The sequence below is a fragment of the Kogia breviceps genome, chromosome 14 (genome assembly GCF_026419965.1).
Source record: "Kogia breviceps isolate mKogBre1 chromosome 14, mKogBre1 haplotype 1, whole genome shotgun sequence".
NCBI classification, from domain to species: domain Eukaryota; kingdom Metazoa; phylum Chordata; class Mammalia; order Artiodactyla; family Physeteridae; genus Kogia; species Kogia breviceps.
Genome location: NC_081323.1, coordinates 53,399,204 through 53,413,390, shown reverse-complemented (window position 1 = coordinate 53,413,390; position 14,187 = coordinate 53,399,204). Strand labels below are relative to the sequence as shown.

The following is a 14,187-nucleotide window of genomic DNA, read 5'->3' as shown; positions in this document are numbered from 1 at the left end:
GGACAGAATCTTGGTGCTTCATGGTCTGCCATAGTCTCCCTTCACTGCCTCCATTTGGGCCCATCTTCCTGCTTGCCCCCAGGACGGAGCCCAGAGTAGGTGCTGCTTATCAACCTGCTGCGGCTGCTCTGCAGTCGGGAAGGCCTTGCAGAGTCCTGCACCAGAGGTGGGTGAGGGGCTGCGTCTTACTGTGCTGCACTTGTGCAGGATGCGCCTCCATCGGCTCTGAAAGCAGGGCCCGGGCCAGTGCTGCTCGGAGTTCCCATCTGCCTTCAGGGTCTGCGATCCTGATGTGAATGTGCCGTGAGGGATGTCTTTCGTGTGCCTCGAGGGCTCAATGAATGTTACCTACATGAATGAATAACAGCTTCTAGTCTTCACCTCATTCAGCCCTTAATTGAGGGCATGCCACTCCTTTAGGATACCATCTATGAAGGGGCAGTGGTTCCTCCTTGAAATGATGTCAGGATTAGATAGGCAGTAACAACAGAAGATGGCAGGATGGAGAGGGCACTCCATTTGGTTCCAACCACGTTATATGGGGAATCAAGCTGGCATGGCCAGATCCTGTGTTGTCTTCAAGATAATCTAGAAATTTAGATTTTTAGATTGAATCCTCTGTTTTTTACATACTGCTAATTCAGAACATTTTTTACAACTTGGGTGTCGGCCAACAAAACACTTTACATAAGTCAAATTTGGCCCAGACCTGTGATTTTGCATCCTCTTGAGTTTTCTTAGTAGAAATGGCTGGGTTTTCCCCATAATGGCCCTAAGAAGTAGGGAGGTGGAATTGGAAACTAAATGTCTGTCCACAGTAGATTAAAGAAATGGATAACTCCAAATAGTGCAATACTATACAGCTGTAACCAAGAATGAAGAAGCTCTGAGCACTGATTTTAAACAAGCTCTAAGATACATTAAAGTGCGAAGTAAGGACAGGTGTCTAATAAGCTCATAATTTGTGTGCAATTATGTGGTTCCTTTGGAATAGAAACTGCATGGTGGGGCACAGGGTGCAAGGGAAGGACATGTTGCTGTTGTATATTTGGAAATGGGGAGTTGTGGCGCTCACTTTGGTTGATACAGTCTAGTATGACTGCCAGGCTCACAGTTGGTCTGTCTGAACGTTGCCACTGCCTGTCTGGCTGAGGGTGGATGCTAGGCCAAAGAAGAGCCAATCAGATTCTTTCTCCTGGAGGGATGTGGAATCCATGCCTGGGGTTGTCTGGGCTTGCCCCAGTCACAGGGATGAGGGAAGTCCCCACACTCTGGAGGCTGGAGGCCCAGAATGACCTGGCTTCAGGCCTTCCCAAGGCTGGCTGATTCACATAGATTTCCCAGTATTTTCCTTTCAAAAGCCCTCCCCACCCCTCCCCTTCCTTTCCTTCCACAGTCAGATTCTTGCAGCCAAAAGAACTGTCATGAAGAGGGGAGAGTGATAGAGGGAGCTGACTAGGGTCCCTTGGTAGGTCGCTCTAGAGCAATTAGCCACCAGCCCACTCTTGTTGCAAATTCTCTTCAACCTAGAGGAGGCGTAGGAATGTGGAAAATGCAGACATTCTTACTTGTGCCCAACTCCCCAAGCCATCTCTGCCTGCCAGCCCAAGGCTTTCTGGTCTAAAAAGCTCAGCTCCCAACCTCAAACAGGAAGGCTCAGAGAGGCACCTAGGTCACCTATCTGACTTTGATAAGTGCACCTTTGCAGAGACTGTCTCTAAGTAGCTCTGCCTTCCTGATCCTTACCTTGTCCGTGGGTTCCCTGACATGCAGTCAGGGTATTGTAAGGAGGGCAAGATGTATATAAGGCTCAGGCCTTCCCCAGACCCCCAGTAAACAATCTAGTAACTGCTTGCTTTGCAAACACAGCTTAAGTTCCATAAACCCTGAACCGTTGCTCCTGGAGGATCTTTTCAACACGGATCCCCCCCTCCGCCCCGAGAGACATCAAAGGGTCAAAGCCAGGAAGATTTGGTTGCAGCCGACAGCATCCCCTGAGCCAAGCCTGGAGCCCGAATAAAGACTGTGATCCTTTATTAGATGTGATCTCTGGGGTAGCAGAACTTGCTGCATGTGTCCTCTTCAGGCCTGACTGCCAAGCCAGCCGATCCGTCAAGGTTAAAGTCTATCCAGTCCTGGGGATTGGCTCTCGTGGTGCAGAGATGCCCGGGGTGGGGTGGGGGTGCCAGGCTAGCAAAGCAGCTGCCAGGCTGGGGGGAGGGGGAAGGGGTGTGAGTGCTCTGAGGTGCTGCTGTGCTGGTAACTGGGAGCAGGGAGAGGACTGGTGTGGCACCTCCCCGGGTCGCTCTCCTCTGTGCTGGGGATTAGTTGGGAGTTTTCTTTTGGCCTTGAAGGGAGCGGAACAGCTGCCTCAGCTGTTTTTTCCGATCATTGACGCAGCCTGGAAGGGAAGTGGAGTGTTGCCTGAGATGGGCTGTCCCAAGTAGAGGGGGATTTAGGGGGAGTGGAGGGGCCTGTGCTCGCACTACCTGCGGGAAGAGGGGACAGCAGGAGCCATGCGACCACGGATGGCCTATGGTTTGCATCCTGGCTCCCTTCCTGACTGCCATGGCCCTTAGGCAGGTCATTTACCTCTTTGAGCATCCGTTTTCTCATTATGTAAACCAGGATACCTGTTTTATGGGGTGAACGTAAAGATCATCAAAAGAAGGTAATAATTCACTGGGGGCTTACCTCAAACCAGGGACTGCTTCAGGTCCAGAATGTGGACTGACTGGTTGAGCTTTCACGGGAATAACGTGTACAAGAGAAAACTGAGGCTCGGAGAGGTTAAGTGGTTTACTCCAAATCACACAGTAAGTAGCAGGACTGAGGGCTGAACCCAGGCTGTCAAGCTCCAGAGGCCCAGCTCTTAACCACGACCCCACGTTGCCTTACCTTCTGGCTTTGCTCTGAAAATGCACTTAAAGCTAGCACAGTGCCTGGGATCTAATAGGTTAAATGTTAGCTTTCTTCCCTTATCCAACCCCATGTGTCAGGCCACCCCGCAGGTGGCCCCTACTCTCATGAAAATGTGTCCCAGGCAGTCCATGCTGAGAGACTGACATGACCTCCCCTCTCTGGGCATGTGCACAGTGTTCCCTTCCTTTTGCGCTCAGAGCTGATCCTGGAGACAACTCCGTGGTCATTTGATCTTGGGCCAGGCACACTGATGGCACTCACGAATGGTGGCTGACTGACTGAATCCCCATGGGGACAACTACTGACCTGGAGGTGTCTGCCATCTTCTCAGTACCCCAGAGCCCCCATCCCTGCCTCCTAGGCACTCACCAGCCATCAAGGCTTCACTGAGCCGAGAGTCCACTAAATGCATCCCCAGGGTTTTCCTAAGTGAGTTCCATGGAACCTTAGCTTTAACTATAATTGGCTCATTCATAATTCTCAAACCTTTGTGTCCAGTGCACATCTCTTCTTGGAGTTCTAGACTCATCTCTGAGTTATCTGTTTATCTTTTCACCAGTTCTCAACACATCCCTAACTCATTTCATCAGCACTCTTCCACCCCCAGCCAGCTCCTCCTGTATTCAAAACCACGCACCCAGACACTCAACTGGAGACTTCTGAAGCGCTGGCTCTCAACCTAAGCTGTGCTTTAGACTTATCTGGGAGCTTTGAAAAATATGTCCAAAGACATTTATCTCCAACAGGCATCAGTATTTTTAAGTTCTCTCGCATGATTCTGATGTTCAGCCAAGGTGGAGAACCACTGGTCTGAATCTTTGCTACTCAAACAGGGTCCAGGAACCAGCAGCACTGATATCTGAGGTGGTTTGTTAGCAAAGGCAGCTGCAATGACCCTCCCAGTCCTATACGCACCTCTCTGCAAGGTGACTGTGCCGCTCCTCCCATCAAGAAGTGGAGGCTATCTCCTTGTCCCCTGAATCTGGGCTGGACTGGCTTTGGCTAATGGATTGTGGTGGAATGACATTGTGGGATTTCCGAGCCTAGGCCTCAAAAGGCTTCGCTACGTCTTCTCTCACCCTCTTGGAACCCTGAGACTACCATGTGAAGAACCTGGGGCAGGGCTGCTGGAGGATGAGTGGCCGCCTGGAAAGAGGCTGCCGACAGTCTCAAGCACCACACGTGTGGATGAGGCTATCCTGGACCATCACATCTCAGCAAATCTGCTAGGTGCCTGCAGCCCTGTGAGAGACCCCAGGCAACACCTGAAGAATCATAAGCAAATAAGATAGTTGTTTTAAGCTGCGAGGTTTTAGGAGGGTTTGTTACACAACAGTAGCTTGTTAGGTATGCAGACTCAGTGCCCTGCTCCAGACCTACTGAATCATAACTGCATTTTAACAAGATTCCCAGGTGATTGCACAACTTGAAAGCGTTGTATAGTCATCCTCCAACAACACCATGGGCAGGCACTAGGGGTCTGCTGTGGGAAAACCATTCACAAACCTTCTCTCCTTTGCTTTCCTCAAACTACTTGACTTCCCAGGCTTCCTTGTGGCTGAGGTGCCATGTGACCCAGTTCTAGTGGGTGAGAAGTCAGCAGAGGTTGCTGGGAGGGCTTCCCTTTTGGAATAAAGAGTCAAAGCTTGAAAGAAAGGCTTTGGCCCTTGGGCCTTCCTGTCTCTTCCTGCCTGAGACAAGGACACGGTGTCTGGAGTTGGAGCAGCTGTTTTGTAGCCATGAGGCAACAAGCATGAGCATCAAGGCAACATGCTGAGAGTGGCAAAGCAGAAAGAGGAAAGAGCTGGGTCCTTGTGCAGCTGTTTTGTATGACCTACCCCATGACTTCCTGTGGCTTAAGATAAATCAGTTCCTCTCCGTATAACTATTAGTTGGCTTGTTAGTGTTTGCAGCCAAACCCAATCCTAAATCATACCAAACTCTAAAAGATACTTAAAACTTCTTTTCATCAAAAAAGAGAAAAAGGGTTTCCCTGGTGGCACAGTGGTTGGGAGTCCGCCTGCCGACGCAGGGGACTCGGGTTTGTGCCCTGGTCTGGGAAGATCCCATGTGCCGCGGAGCGGCTAGGCCCATGGGCCATGGCCGCTGAGCCTGTGCATCCATAGCCTGTGCTCTGCAACGGGAGAGGCCACAGCAGTGAGAGGCCCGCATATCACAAAAAAAAAAAAAAAAAAAGGAAAAAAATGCCACAAACAAAATTTAAAAAGCAAATGACAAACTCAGGAAAATGTTTACAATAAGTTTGACAGAGGGATAATATCCTCAATATATTAATATCCAAGGCCTTTACAAATTTAGAAAAATGTAAGCCCATTGAAAAATAGAGTATGGACAGCTTACAAAAGAAGAAATGCAAATTTTAAATCTGAAACCCCACCCATAATCAATGGAACGCACAGAAAACAAATCAATATTTTTACCTATGAAGTTGGCAAAGATTTTTTGTTGTTTTAAATTCAGAACTGGCAAATTTGTGTAATATTTCTAAGAAAGCAGTTTGACTGTAATAAGTCCATCCTTTTGACCCAGTAATTCTATTCCTAGGAATCTGTCCTAATGAAACAGCCAGAGTTTCAGCTGAGCTTTATGTGAGAGGATGTTCTCACAGGATTATTTATAAAAGTGAAAAACGAATCATGCCAAATGCTCAATTATATGAAATTGATTTCATAAATTTGGGGATGTTTTACAGCCATATGGTAATTTTTGTTTTAATTGTGCTAAGGGACAAGCAGTAGCAGCCAAGCATTCGGGTTTTGGAGTCAGACAGATTGGGGTTCAAGTCCCCACTCACCACTTATAACCAAGACCATCAGCAAATGATGTAACATCTGGAGGCCATTTCCTCATCTGTAAAGTAATAAAAGCTGCCTAAAAATTAAATGAGATCACGTATGTAAAATAGTTAGTCTGAGGGCTTCCCTGGTGGCACAGTGGTTGAGAGTCCACCTGCCGATGCAGGGGACACGGGTTCGTGCCCCGGTCTGGGAAGATCCCACATGCTGCAGAGCGGCTGGGCCCGTGAGCCATGGCCACTGAGCCTGCGTGTCCGGAGCCCGTGCTCTGCAACGGGAGAGGCCACAACAGTGAGAGGCCTGCGTACCGCAAAAAAAAAAAAAAAAAAAAAAAAAAAAAAAAAAAAAAAAAAAAAAGTTAGTCTGGACCTGGCCATAGAATGTTTCCAAAAGAGAGGCTCTTATTATTGAATGAGATGAAAAACGCTACATGGGAAAGTTAGACTCAAAGCTCCGGCCCAATGCCAATTTTGTAAAAGAAAAAGTATGAATATATGCATTTTTGAAAAACTGGATGGAAATACACCAGATTGTTAAAGATGGTTACGTCTGGATGTTTTTTTTTCATTTTCTTCTTTAATTTTCAAATATTCTACAATGAGTATGATAATTTTTATAGTCAGGGACATTTTTCATTTTTGAAAAACCAAATTTAAAGTCAAGCCCTGAAGTCCTTAATTTCTCTTAACAACATATCATGCTTTTTGTTTGGGTGCCACTTAAGCCTTTTGAAATCCACCTCGTGACAGATTAATAATATCTCTCACTACGTGCCCCACAGTATTCTAGGCATATATTAAGACAGAAACTATTTAATATCTGTTTTGCAGATGAGGAACAGAGAGATAAGTCCCTTGCCCAAGGTCACACAGCTGGTAAATTGTAGATCAAATTAAAACAGTCTAACCACTGTGGCAAGCTGCCTCTTAGACTCCTTGGCACCTCCCATGACTCATCCCTGGTGCGCCCTCCCCACCTGGCCCCACATACCAAGGTGCGTGTTGGTCACAAAGTTCCCCAGCCCCGACAGGTCATGAGCCCCGTCTTCTCTGCTGACAGGGCCATCGTTCCACATGAGGTCGAAGCCTCCCACTCGCTTCTCCCTTCCCGTGAGTCTGGACAGGCAGGAGACAAAAAGGGTTAATGAGGGTGCACCTGGTAGGGCCCTAAGACTCAAGCCAGGTCCCTGACCATTCCCTGCATCCGACTGGTGCCCACCCTGTCAGAGTACCTTCTTTTGTCCATCCATTCACTGGCCGTTTCCCAGGCGCCCACACAGGCCTCAGAGAGGTCATCCCCCATTTGTCCCCAGGCTTCCACACTTGCCTCCAGTGACATGCACCTATTCGTGCTTTCTGGTTTAAAGTCTGCTGTTCTTCCCAGACCACAGACTCCATGAAGGCAGGGACTAGGCCTGTCGTGTCCTTTGTTGTCCCCCCAGTGTGTGGCACAAGGCCTAGCACATAGTAGGGGCTCAAGTGTTTGTTGAATGAATAAGTGATGGTGGATATAGTAGACACCTGAGGTTCTGCCTGCTCAGCATACATTTCATCTTTTTTTTAGCCTGTGGGTACCTGGGTTTTTCTTTGGAAAACCATGCCTCCCTCTCTCACTCTCATGGCTCAGGTGGGGTTAACCCCACCCCCTGGGAGGTGGGCACAATACCTAGGCCAGGTCAATCAGAGTCACAGTGATTGGTTCTAGGATGGGCATGCGACTCAATCCCCACCAATGAGCAATGAGAGTCAGCCCTCAAACTTTTGCCAGAGTAATTGGGGAAAAGTTAATTCGGAGGAAAGAGATAAGAGAGAGGGAAGTGAGAACAGACAAACCAGCCAACACTGCCTGAGCCATTCCTGAAGTCAAACCCTGGATCGTTCTATTATATACACATTGTTATATCAATAAATAGCCTCTTACTGAGCACTTTCTGTGAGTTACACACTTTATAATAAATTATCTTGGTAAATTAATCTAACAAACCTGAGAGGTAGATAGATATGAAATCTCCCATTTTACAGATGAGAAAACTGAGTCTCAGGTGAAGTGAGTGGTTCAGGGTCCCACAGTCAGGAAATATTGAGGAAATCCTGCTGGACCAAATCTCAGAAAGCTGTAGTTGGCCTGCTCTGCTGGGACAGGATGGAGTCCCTGGGCCAGGATCTGACCCCGTGTGGACATAGCAGTTTCTCCATCTGTAGAATGGTGGGGGGGGGGGGGGGACAGAGCTATCTCTGAGGGCCTCTCAAGTCCCAAGGTTCTGAGTTCTCTATCCTTGGTAGGAACCCTGATTGTCAAGTACAGGGATGTGTGAGCAAGGTTGCTCTCCCTCACCTGGCCTCCATGTCCACGATGTGCAGGGTGTCTTCCAGGAGGCAGGTCTTGAGCTCATAGTCCTCCTGGCTGCTGGCTGTCAGTGATGGGGATGCATTGACCTCCAGGAGCCACCTGGGGAAGGAGGGGAGTAGAGAATCTTAAGTTTACCTGGTCCCTGAGGCCCCTGGAATTTGACTGACAGGCTAGATAGGGTGCCTGGGTCTCACCCTCAATTCAACCAGGGCTGCTCTCTCCACATTTCCATTTGAAGAAAGGTTTCAGGGGCTAAAACTTTTTTTTAAAAGTTTATTAATTAATTTATTTTTGGCTGCGTTGGGTCTTCGTTGCTGTGCGCACGCTTTCTCTAGTTGCAGCGAGCGGGAGCTACTCTTCGTTGCAGTGCGTAGGCTTCTCATTGTGGTGGCTTCTCTCATCGCGGAGCATGGGCTCTAGGCGCGCAGGCTTCAGTAGTTGTGGCTCGCGGGCTCTAGAGCACGGGTTCAGTAGTTGTGGCGCACGGGCTTAGTTACTCCGTGGCATGTGGGATCTTCCCAGACCAGGGCTCGAACCGTGTCCCCTGCATTGGCAGGTGGATTCTTAACCACTGCGCCACCAGGGAAGCACAAAACTTTTGAAAACAACTGTCACAAACTTGGGCAATCACCACAGGGTCCAGGTGATGACTTATATGAAGCAAGTTGGTGGGGGTAAGAATGATTTTGCTGCCCTCATGCTTATTATCGCTTTTCCTTCTTTCAAAAGAGCTGTGAGTACAAGAAAAACTCCTTTCCTAGTGAAACTTTGCCCATAAATGGTAACCAGCCTGACATGTCATGGGGTGGGGAGTAGCAGGGAGGGGTAGGGACTGTGGTGAGCCGGAAAGAGCATCCCATGTCTAAAGGGGTGGCTGTGGAGGCTCTAGGAGAGCGTTGCCCTGTGAGAATGTGAAGCCAGAATTGCAAGATCCTCTGACTCTTCCAGAAAAGCCAAAAAATCCAGATTTTTGTGTAAACGTCTTCCAGTTATTAGAGACTGTCGATGAAAATCAACCAAATGAAAAAACATTCTGAAGGCCAAACTCAAAGTGTCTGCAGGCCAAAAGCAGCCCAAGGGCCGCCAGCCTGCAACCGCTTGTTTTGTGCAAGCCTGTCATTTTACAGACAGGAATCTGGGGCGCAGAGAGGGGAGGGCTCACCCAGCAGGTCAGTGGGAGACTAGGGCCCCCTTTCCACTATCTTCTGCCTCCTGCCAAGCTTGTTTCCCCTTTCAGTGTCCACTTTAATGCCCATAGCACATCTTGCATCCCCGGAGGCAAGGGAGAGAGACCCGCTGGTGCCCGGCCCCTGTTTCTCTTGAACTTGGGCCCGATTTAGGTCTTGCTCTAGGGCTCTTCCTCCTGGCCCAGAAAGCCCCTCAACAGCTATACAGTGACCCTGGGGAGGGGGTTGGGTCCAGGAACCACAGTGCTGTGGGAGCAGCTCAGCCCAGGAACGTGGACCCTGGGCCTGGCTCGGCCCTTGACTTACTGCATGACCTCAAGCTGCCTCAACAAGCCCACTGGGCTTCTGTGCCCTGTTGTATCACGTAAGGGCCATCACTGTGTTCCCCGATAGTTCGGGTTTGTTCTACTCATCAGCTCAACCTGCTCGTGGGCACTGGGAGGGCACAAAATTCTTGGCTGGGATCGACATGGTAACAGTATTCCCTTACATGGCACTTTGCATCCTCAAAGCATCAGGACTAAGAGAGGGGAAGCTTCTTGCCTGATAGGAGGGGAGGATCGCTGACTCAGCAGATGCTCAGGAAAGGCCTCAGTGCCAGGCATGGGGCTCAGTACCTCACTTCTTCCTCATAACAATCTTATAGGCACAGTGACCATTTTATTTTATTTTTTATTTTTATTTTGGCTGCACCGCGCTGCATGCAGGATCTTAGCTCCCCGACCAGAGATCGAACCCGTGCCCCCTGCAGTGGAAGTGCAGAGTCTCAACTGCTGGACCGCCAGGGAAGTCCCACAGTGACCATTTTATAGACAGGCAAGCTGAGGCACAGAAAAAAAAAAGTGTGCCCCACCAGGAAGTAGCAGAGCTGAGCTCAAACCCGGGCAGTCTGGGTGCAGAGTGTGTAAAACACCCCTCCAGGCTCTCCGGGCTGCGAGCCCGTCCACTTACGGCTTGAGGTCCTGGTCTATGAGGATGTCATAGCCATACAGCTCGAAGCAGTGCTTGTCACTGATGATCACCTTCTGTACGCTCTGCAGGCTTCTGATGAAGATGTTGTCCATGTCACTGAAGAGCGTCTCCACTGCCTTGGGCCCATGCTTGGACGCCAGATACTGCCGGAAGCGCTGCAGCATCCACTTGCAGCCCTGGGACCCCGCCGCCGGGTTGGGAGAGGGAGCCTCAGTCAACCTGGACCTGGCCCGTCCAGACCATCATTTACCATCAGCACAGCCCCTAGGCTTGGACGAGAGGGGCCCAGCCCTGAGTCCTGTGATTAGGAGAACCCCAAGTGTGTCCCTCCTTGAGGGGCGAAGATTCTACACGCCCAAGAGCCTGTGCCTCTCTTTCTAGAGCACAGCCTGCTATCCACCACCCCAGAAGTCCCTGACCAAATGCCCTGCGCCAGCTTCCTCCCTGGGCCTGCCCTTATGCAGACAGACTGCCCTGACCATGTGTGCACCCCAAGGCCCAGGGAGCCACCAACAGCTTGCTGTTTTGGGTGTGCGTGCGTGTGTGTGTGTGTGTGTGTGTGTGTGTGTGTGTGTGTGTGTGTGTGTGTTTGCAGGAATCCCCCTCGGGGTGATAGGGAGCTGGGGACCATCTCTTCCTGTGCTCTTCTGTTCTGGCTTTTAACTCTGAGAAGTCTGAGTGTTCTAAATATGAACCTGGCCTTGCAGGTTATTAGATAGATGATAGATATAGATAGATAGATAGATAGATAGATGATAGGAGTATATCTGTCAAGGTAGGAGGATACAACACATTTTTTTAAAGGATGTGTTCATTTGATTTATAACTCTTAAATATTTAGACACATGATGTGTGGGCCTCCATTTGTACTCTTGCCCTGGGCCGTGCAAACGGGAAGGGTGACCTGACCTCGCTCGAGAACTCTCTTGGGTTCCTTGGCATCCCTCCTCCTCACCCCAGCCCAGCCCCAGAGGCCATACCTGGAGGGCAGAAGCCCAGGTTCCTCACCTTCTTTGGGTGGTAGTCAGGAGACGTCTTTTGCACGGCGACATTGGTGAGGTGAACATCTGGCAGAGATTAGTGGTCAAGGGCCAGTGCAGACAAGAAGGCGCTGAGCCCCGTGCCAAGTAGCCCCCAGGGACCAAACTGAGACCCTTGCTTGGGAATTGATGGGGGAAGGCTACCAAACAGCCCAGAGGTCACGTGCGGGGGCTTTGGAGTCAGATGGGCTCGGGTTCAAATTATGCCTGCATCTATCTTTACTGGCTGTGGGCCCCTGAGCAAGTCACTTAACCTCTCTGAGCCTGTTTCCCCACTTATTAAATGGGGGCGTGTAGTAGTATATTGACCTCACAGGGTTATCTGAAAAATCAGATAAGATGCTGTGTAGAAGCACCTCTTACAGTGCCTGGCGTGGCTGATATTAGATTAGGATTGTTCCACTCAAGAGGAGAGAACACTTTCTAACATGTAGAAAGACCAAGCACAGAACAGCCATCTCAGGACATTCTGAGCTCTCTGTCACTAGAGGGGTTCAGGCTGGGTGGCCACTTTGCAGGAAAATCAGAGAAGTGACCCAGCATTGGGATGGGGTCAAGTTGGCCGCCTTTGAAGTCCCAGCCCCGAGAGTCTGCCTTTCGGTATCATTACCGCCGTCACCACCAGTAACATTGGCAACACGTTGCAGCTTACAGAGCATGTTCACACACTTCAGCTCATGTATTTCCCAAATCATTCCCATCTCACAGAAGAGAGCTTCGAGGCTCAGAGCGGTTGACAGCCACTCAGAATACCCCCTTCTCAACATCATAGCTAAGTAAGATGGATCCCCCAAACCTTGTGTAGTGACAAGACATAACTTTCACTTGGACTTGTTGGTGAGACAGACTGAGACCTTTTGCTGAGTGCTTGCACCTGGATACAAAGAAACTATAAGGGACTAAAAATAACTGCATGCTTGCACAGTTGGGGCAAGTTATGGACAACAAGCTACAAAGAGACCAAAAAGCCCAACTGCCACTTCTGTAGAGCCAGGAGCAAAAGCAGAGGGTTGGGAGCAAAAGCAGGGTATTGCGCATGCCCCCTGCACATCACCACCAACAACAAAGGGGTGGGAAAACCACCTAAGCCACCCTTCTGGCCCGACCCCTGGACACACCCCATATAAGGAACCAGCTCCCCCCACCTCGGTGAGCAAGCCAGTAAGGGAACTTGTTACTTGTTCTTGCGCCCCACTGCTGCAGCAGGGGCCCCAATAAAGCCTTGGCTGAATGTCTTCTCTGGCCTCTGATTAATTTCTATTGATTGAGGAGGCCAAGAACCCTGGTTGGTGACATTGGGACATATCACAGATGCGGAGGTAGAGGCTCTAGGTCACTGACCCAAGTCTAATTCCCCTAACACGTATGTTTCTCCATGTTTGTGACATGTTGGTCAGGGCTTCAGCCTCTCCAGAGAAGGTGGTTATTCTCTGTAGCACCCTTTTCCTAGAATGTCTTCTTTAGGGCTTTTCAAAGACTTTTTTTTTTCACCTTTGTCTGAGAGGTTTTCTGCCTTAATTTCAAAAGAATAAGCACATAACAAACCACTAAAAGGAAGAGAGCCCTTACATTTCTGGTCAACTGATTTTCGAAAAGGGTGCCAAGAAAATTAAGTGGGGGAAGGAAAGTATTTCCAACAAATGGGGTGGGGATGCCTGAATATCCATGTGTGAAAGAATAAAGTTAGACCCCTTTCTCATACCATAGACAAAAATTAACTCCAAATGGACCACAGACCTAAATATAAGAGGAAAAATTATAAAGCTCTTAGAATAACATTTAGGAATAAGTCATTGCAACCTTGGGTTAGGCAGAGCTTCTTAGCTGTGACAACAAAAGCACAGGTGAAATACAAGCAGAAAAAGCTTTTGACAAAATTCAACACTGATTTATGATTAAAAAATTCTCCAGAAAGCAGGCATAGAGGGAAACTACCCCAACATAATAAAAGCCATATATGACAAACCCACAGCAAATATCATTCTCAACGGTGAAAAACTGAAAGCATTTCCTCTAAGATCAGGAGCAAGACTCTCACCACTATTATTCAAAATCATTTTGGAAGTTTTAGCCACAGCAATCAGAGAAGAGAAAGAAATAAAAGGAATACAGATTGGAAAAGAAAAGTAAAACCGTCACTGTTTGCAGATGACATGATACTATACATAGAAAATCCTAAAGATGCCACCAGAAAACTACTACAGGTAATCAATGAATTTGGTAAAGTAGCAGGATACAAAATTAATGCACAGAAATCTCTTGCGTTCCTATACACTAAAAATGAAAAATCAGAAAGAGAAATTAAGGAAATACTCCCATTTACCATTGCAACAAAAAGAATAAAATACCTAAGAATAAACCTATCTAAGGAGGCAAAAGACGTGAATGCAGAAAACTATAAGACACTGGTGAAAGAAATGAAAGATGATACAAACAGATAGAGAGATATACCATGTTCTTGGATTGGAAGAATCAACATTGTGAAAATGACTACACTACCCAAAGCAATCTACAGATTCAATGCAATCCCTATCAAATTACCAATGGCATTTTTCACAGAACTAGAACAAGAAATTTTACAATTTGTATGGAAACACAAGAGACCATGAATAGCCAAAACAATCTTGAGAAAGAAAAACGGAGCTGGAGGAATCAGGCTCCCTGACTTCAGACTATACTACAAAGCTACAGTAATCAAGACAGTATGGTACTGGCACAAAAACAGAAATATAGATCAATGGAACAGGATAGAAAGCCCAGAGATAAACCCATGCACCTATGGTCACCTCTTTGACAAAGGAGGCAAGAATATACAATGGAGAAAAGACAGCCTCTTCAGTAAGTGGCACTGGGAAAACTGGACAGCTACATGTAAAAGAATGAAATTAGAACACTTCCTAA

The 14,187-nt window shown here is 48.3% G+C and overlaps 1 protein-coding gene across 2 annotated transcripts in view; it reads right to left on the bottom strand.

Moving 5' to 3' along the window:
- Positions 1 to 2,233: 2,233 nt before the first annotated feature.
- TTLL9 (tubulin tyrosine ligase like 9) overlaps positions 2,234 to 14,187 on the bottom strand; it is a 66,084-nt gene continuing 54,130 nt past the window's right edge. For both annotated transcript variants that reach the window (XM_059038277.2, XM_067014227.1), the window contains exons 10-14: positions 11,255 to 11,313; positions 10,226 to 10,422; positions 8,073 to 8,186; positions 6,729 to 6,853; positions 2,234 to 2,401 (exon numbers count right to left, since the gene is read on the bottom strand). In XM_059038277.2, the coding sequence (XP_058894260.1) occupies positions 2,325 to 2,401; positions 6,729 to 6,853; positions 8,073 to 8,186; positions 10,226 to 10,422; positions 11,255 to 11,313 (572 nt within the window). In that variant the 3' untranslated portion in view covers positions 2,234 to 2,324. The remainder of the gene's footprint in view (positions 2,402 to 6,728; positions 6,854 to 8,072; positions 8,187 to 10,225; positions 10,423 to 11,254; positions 11,314 to 14,187) is intronic.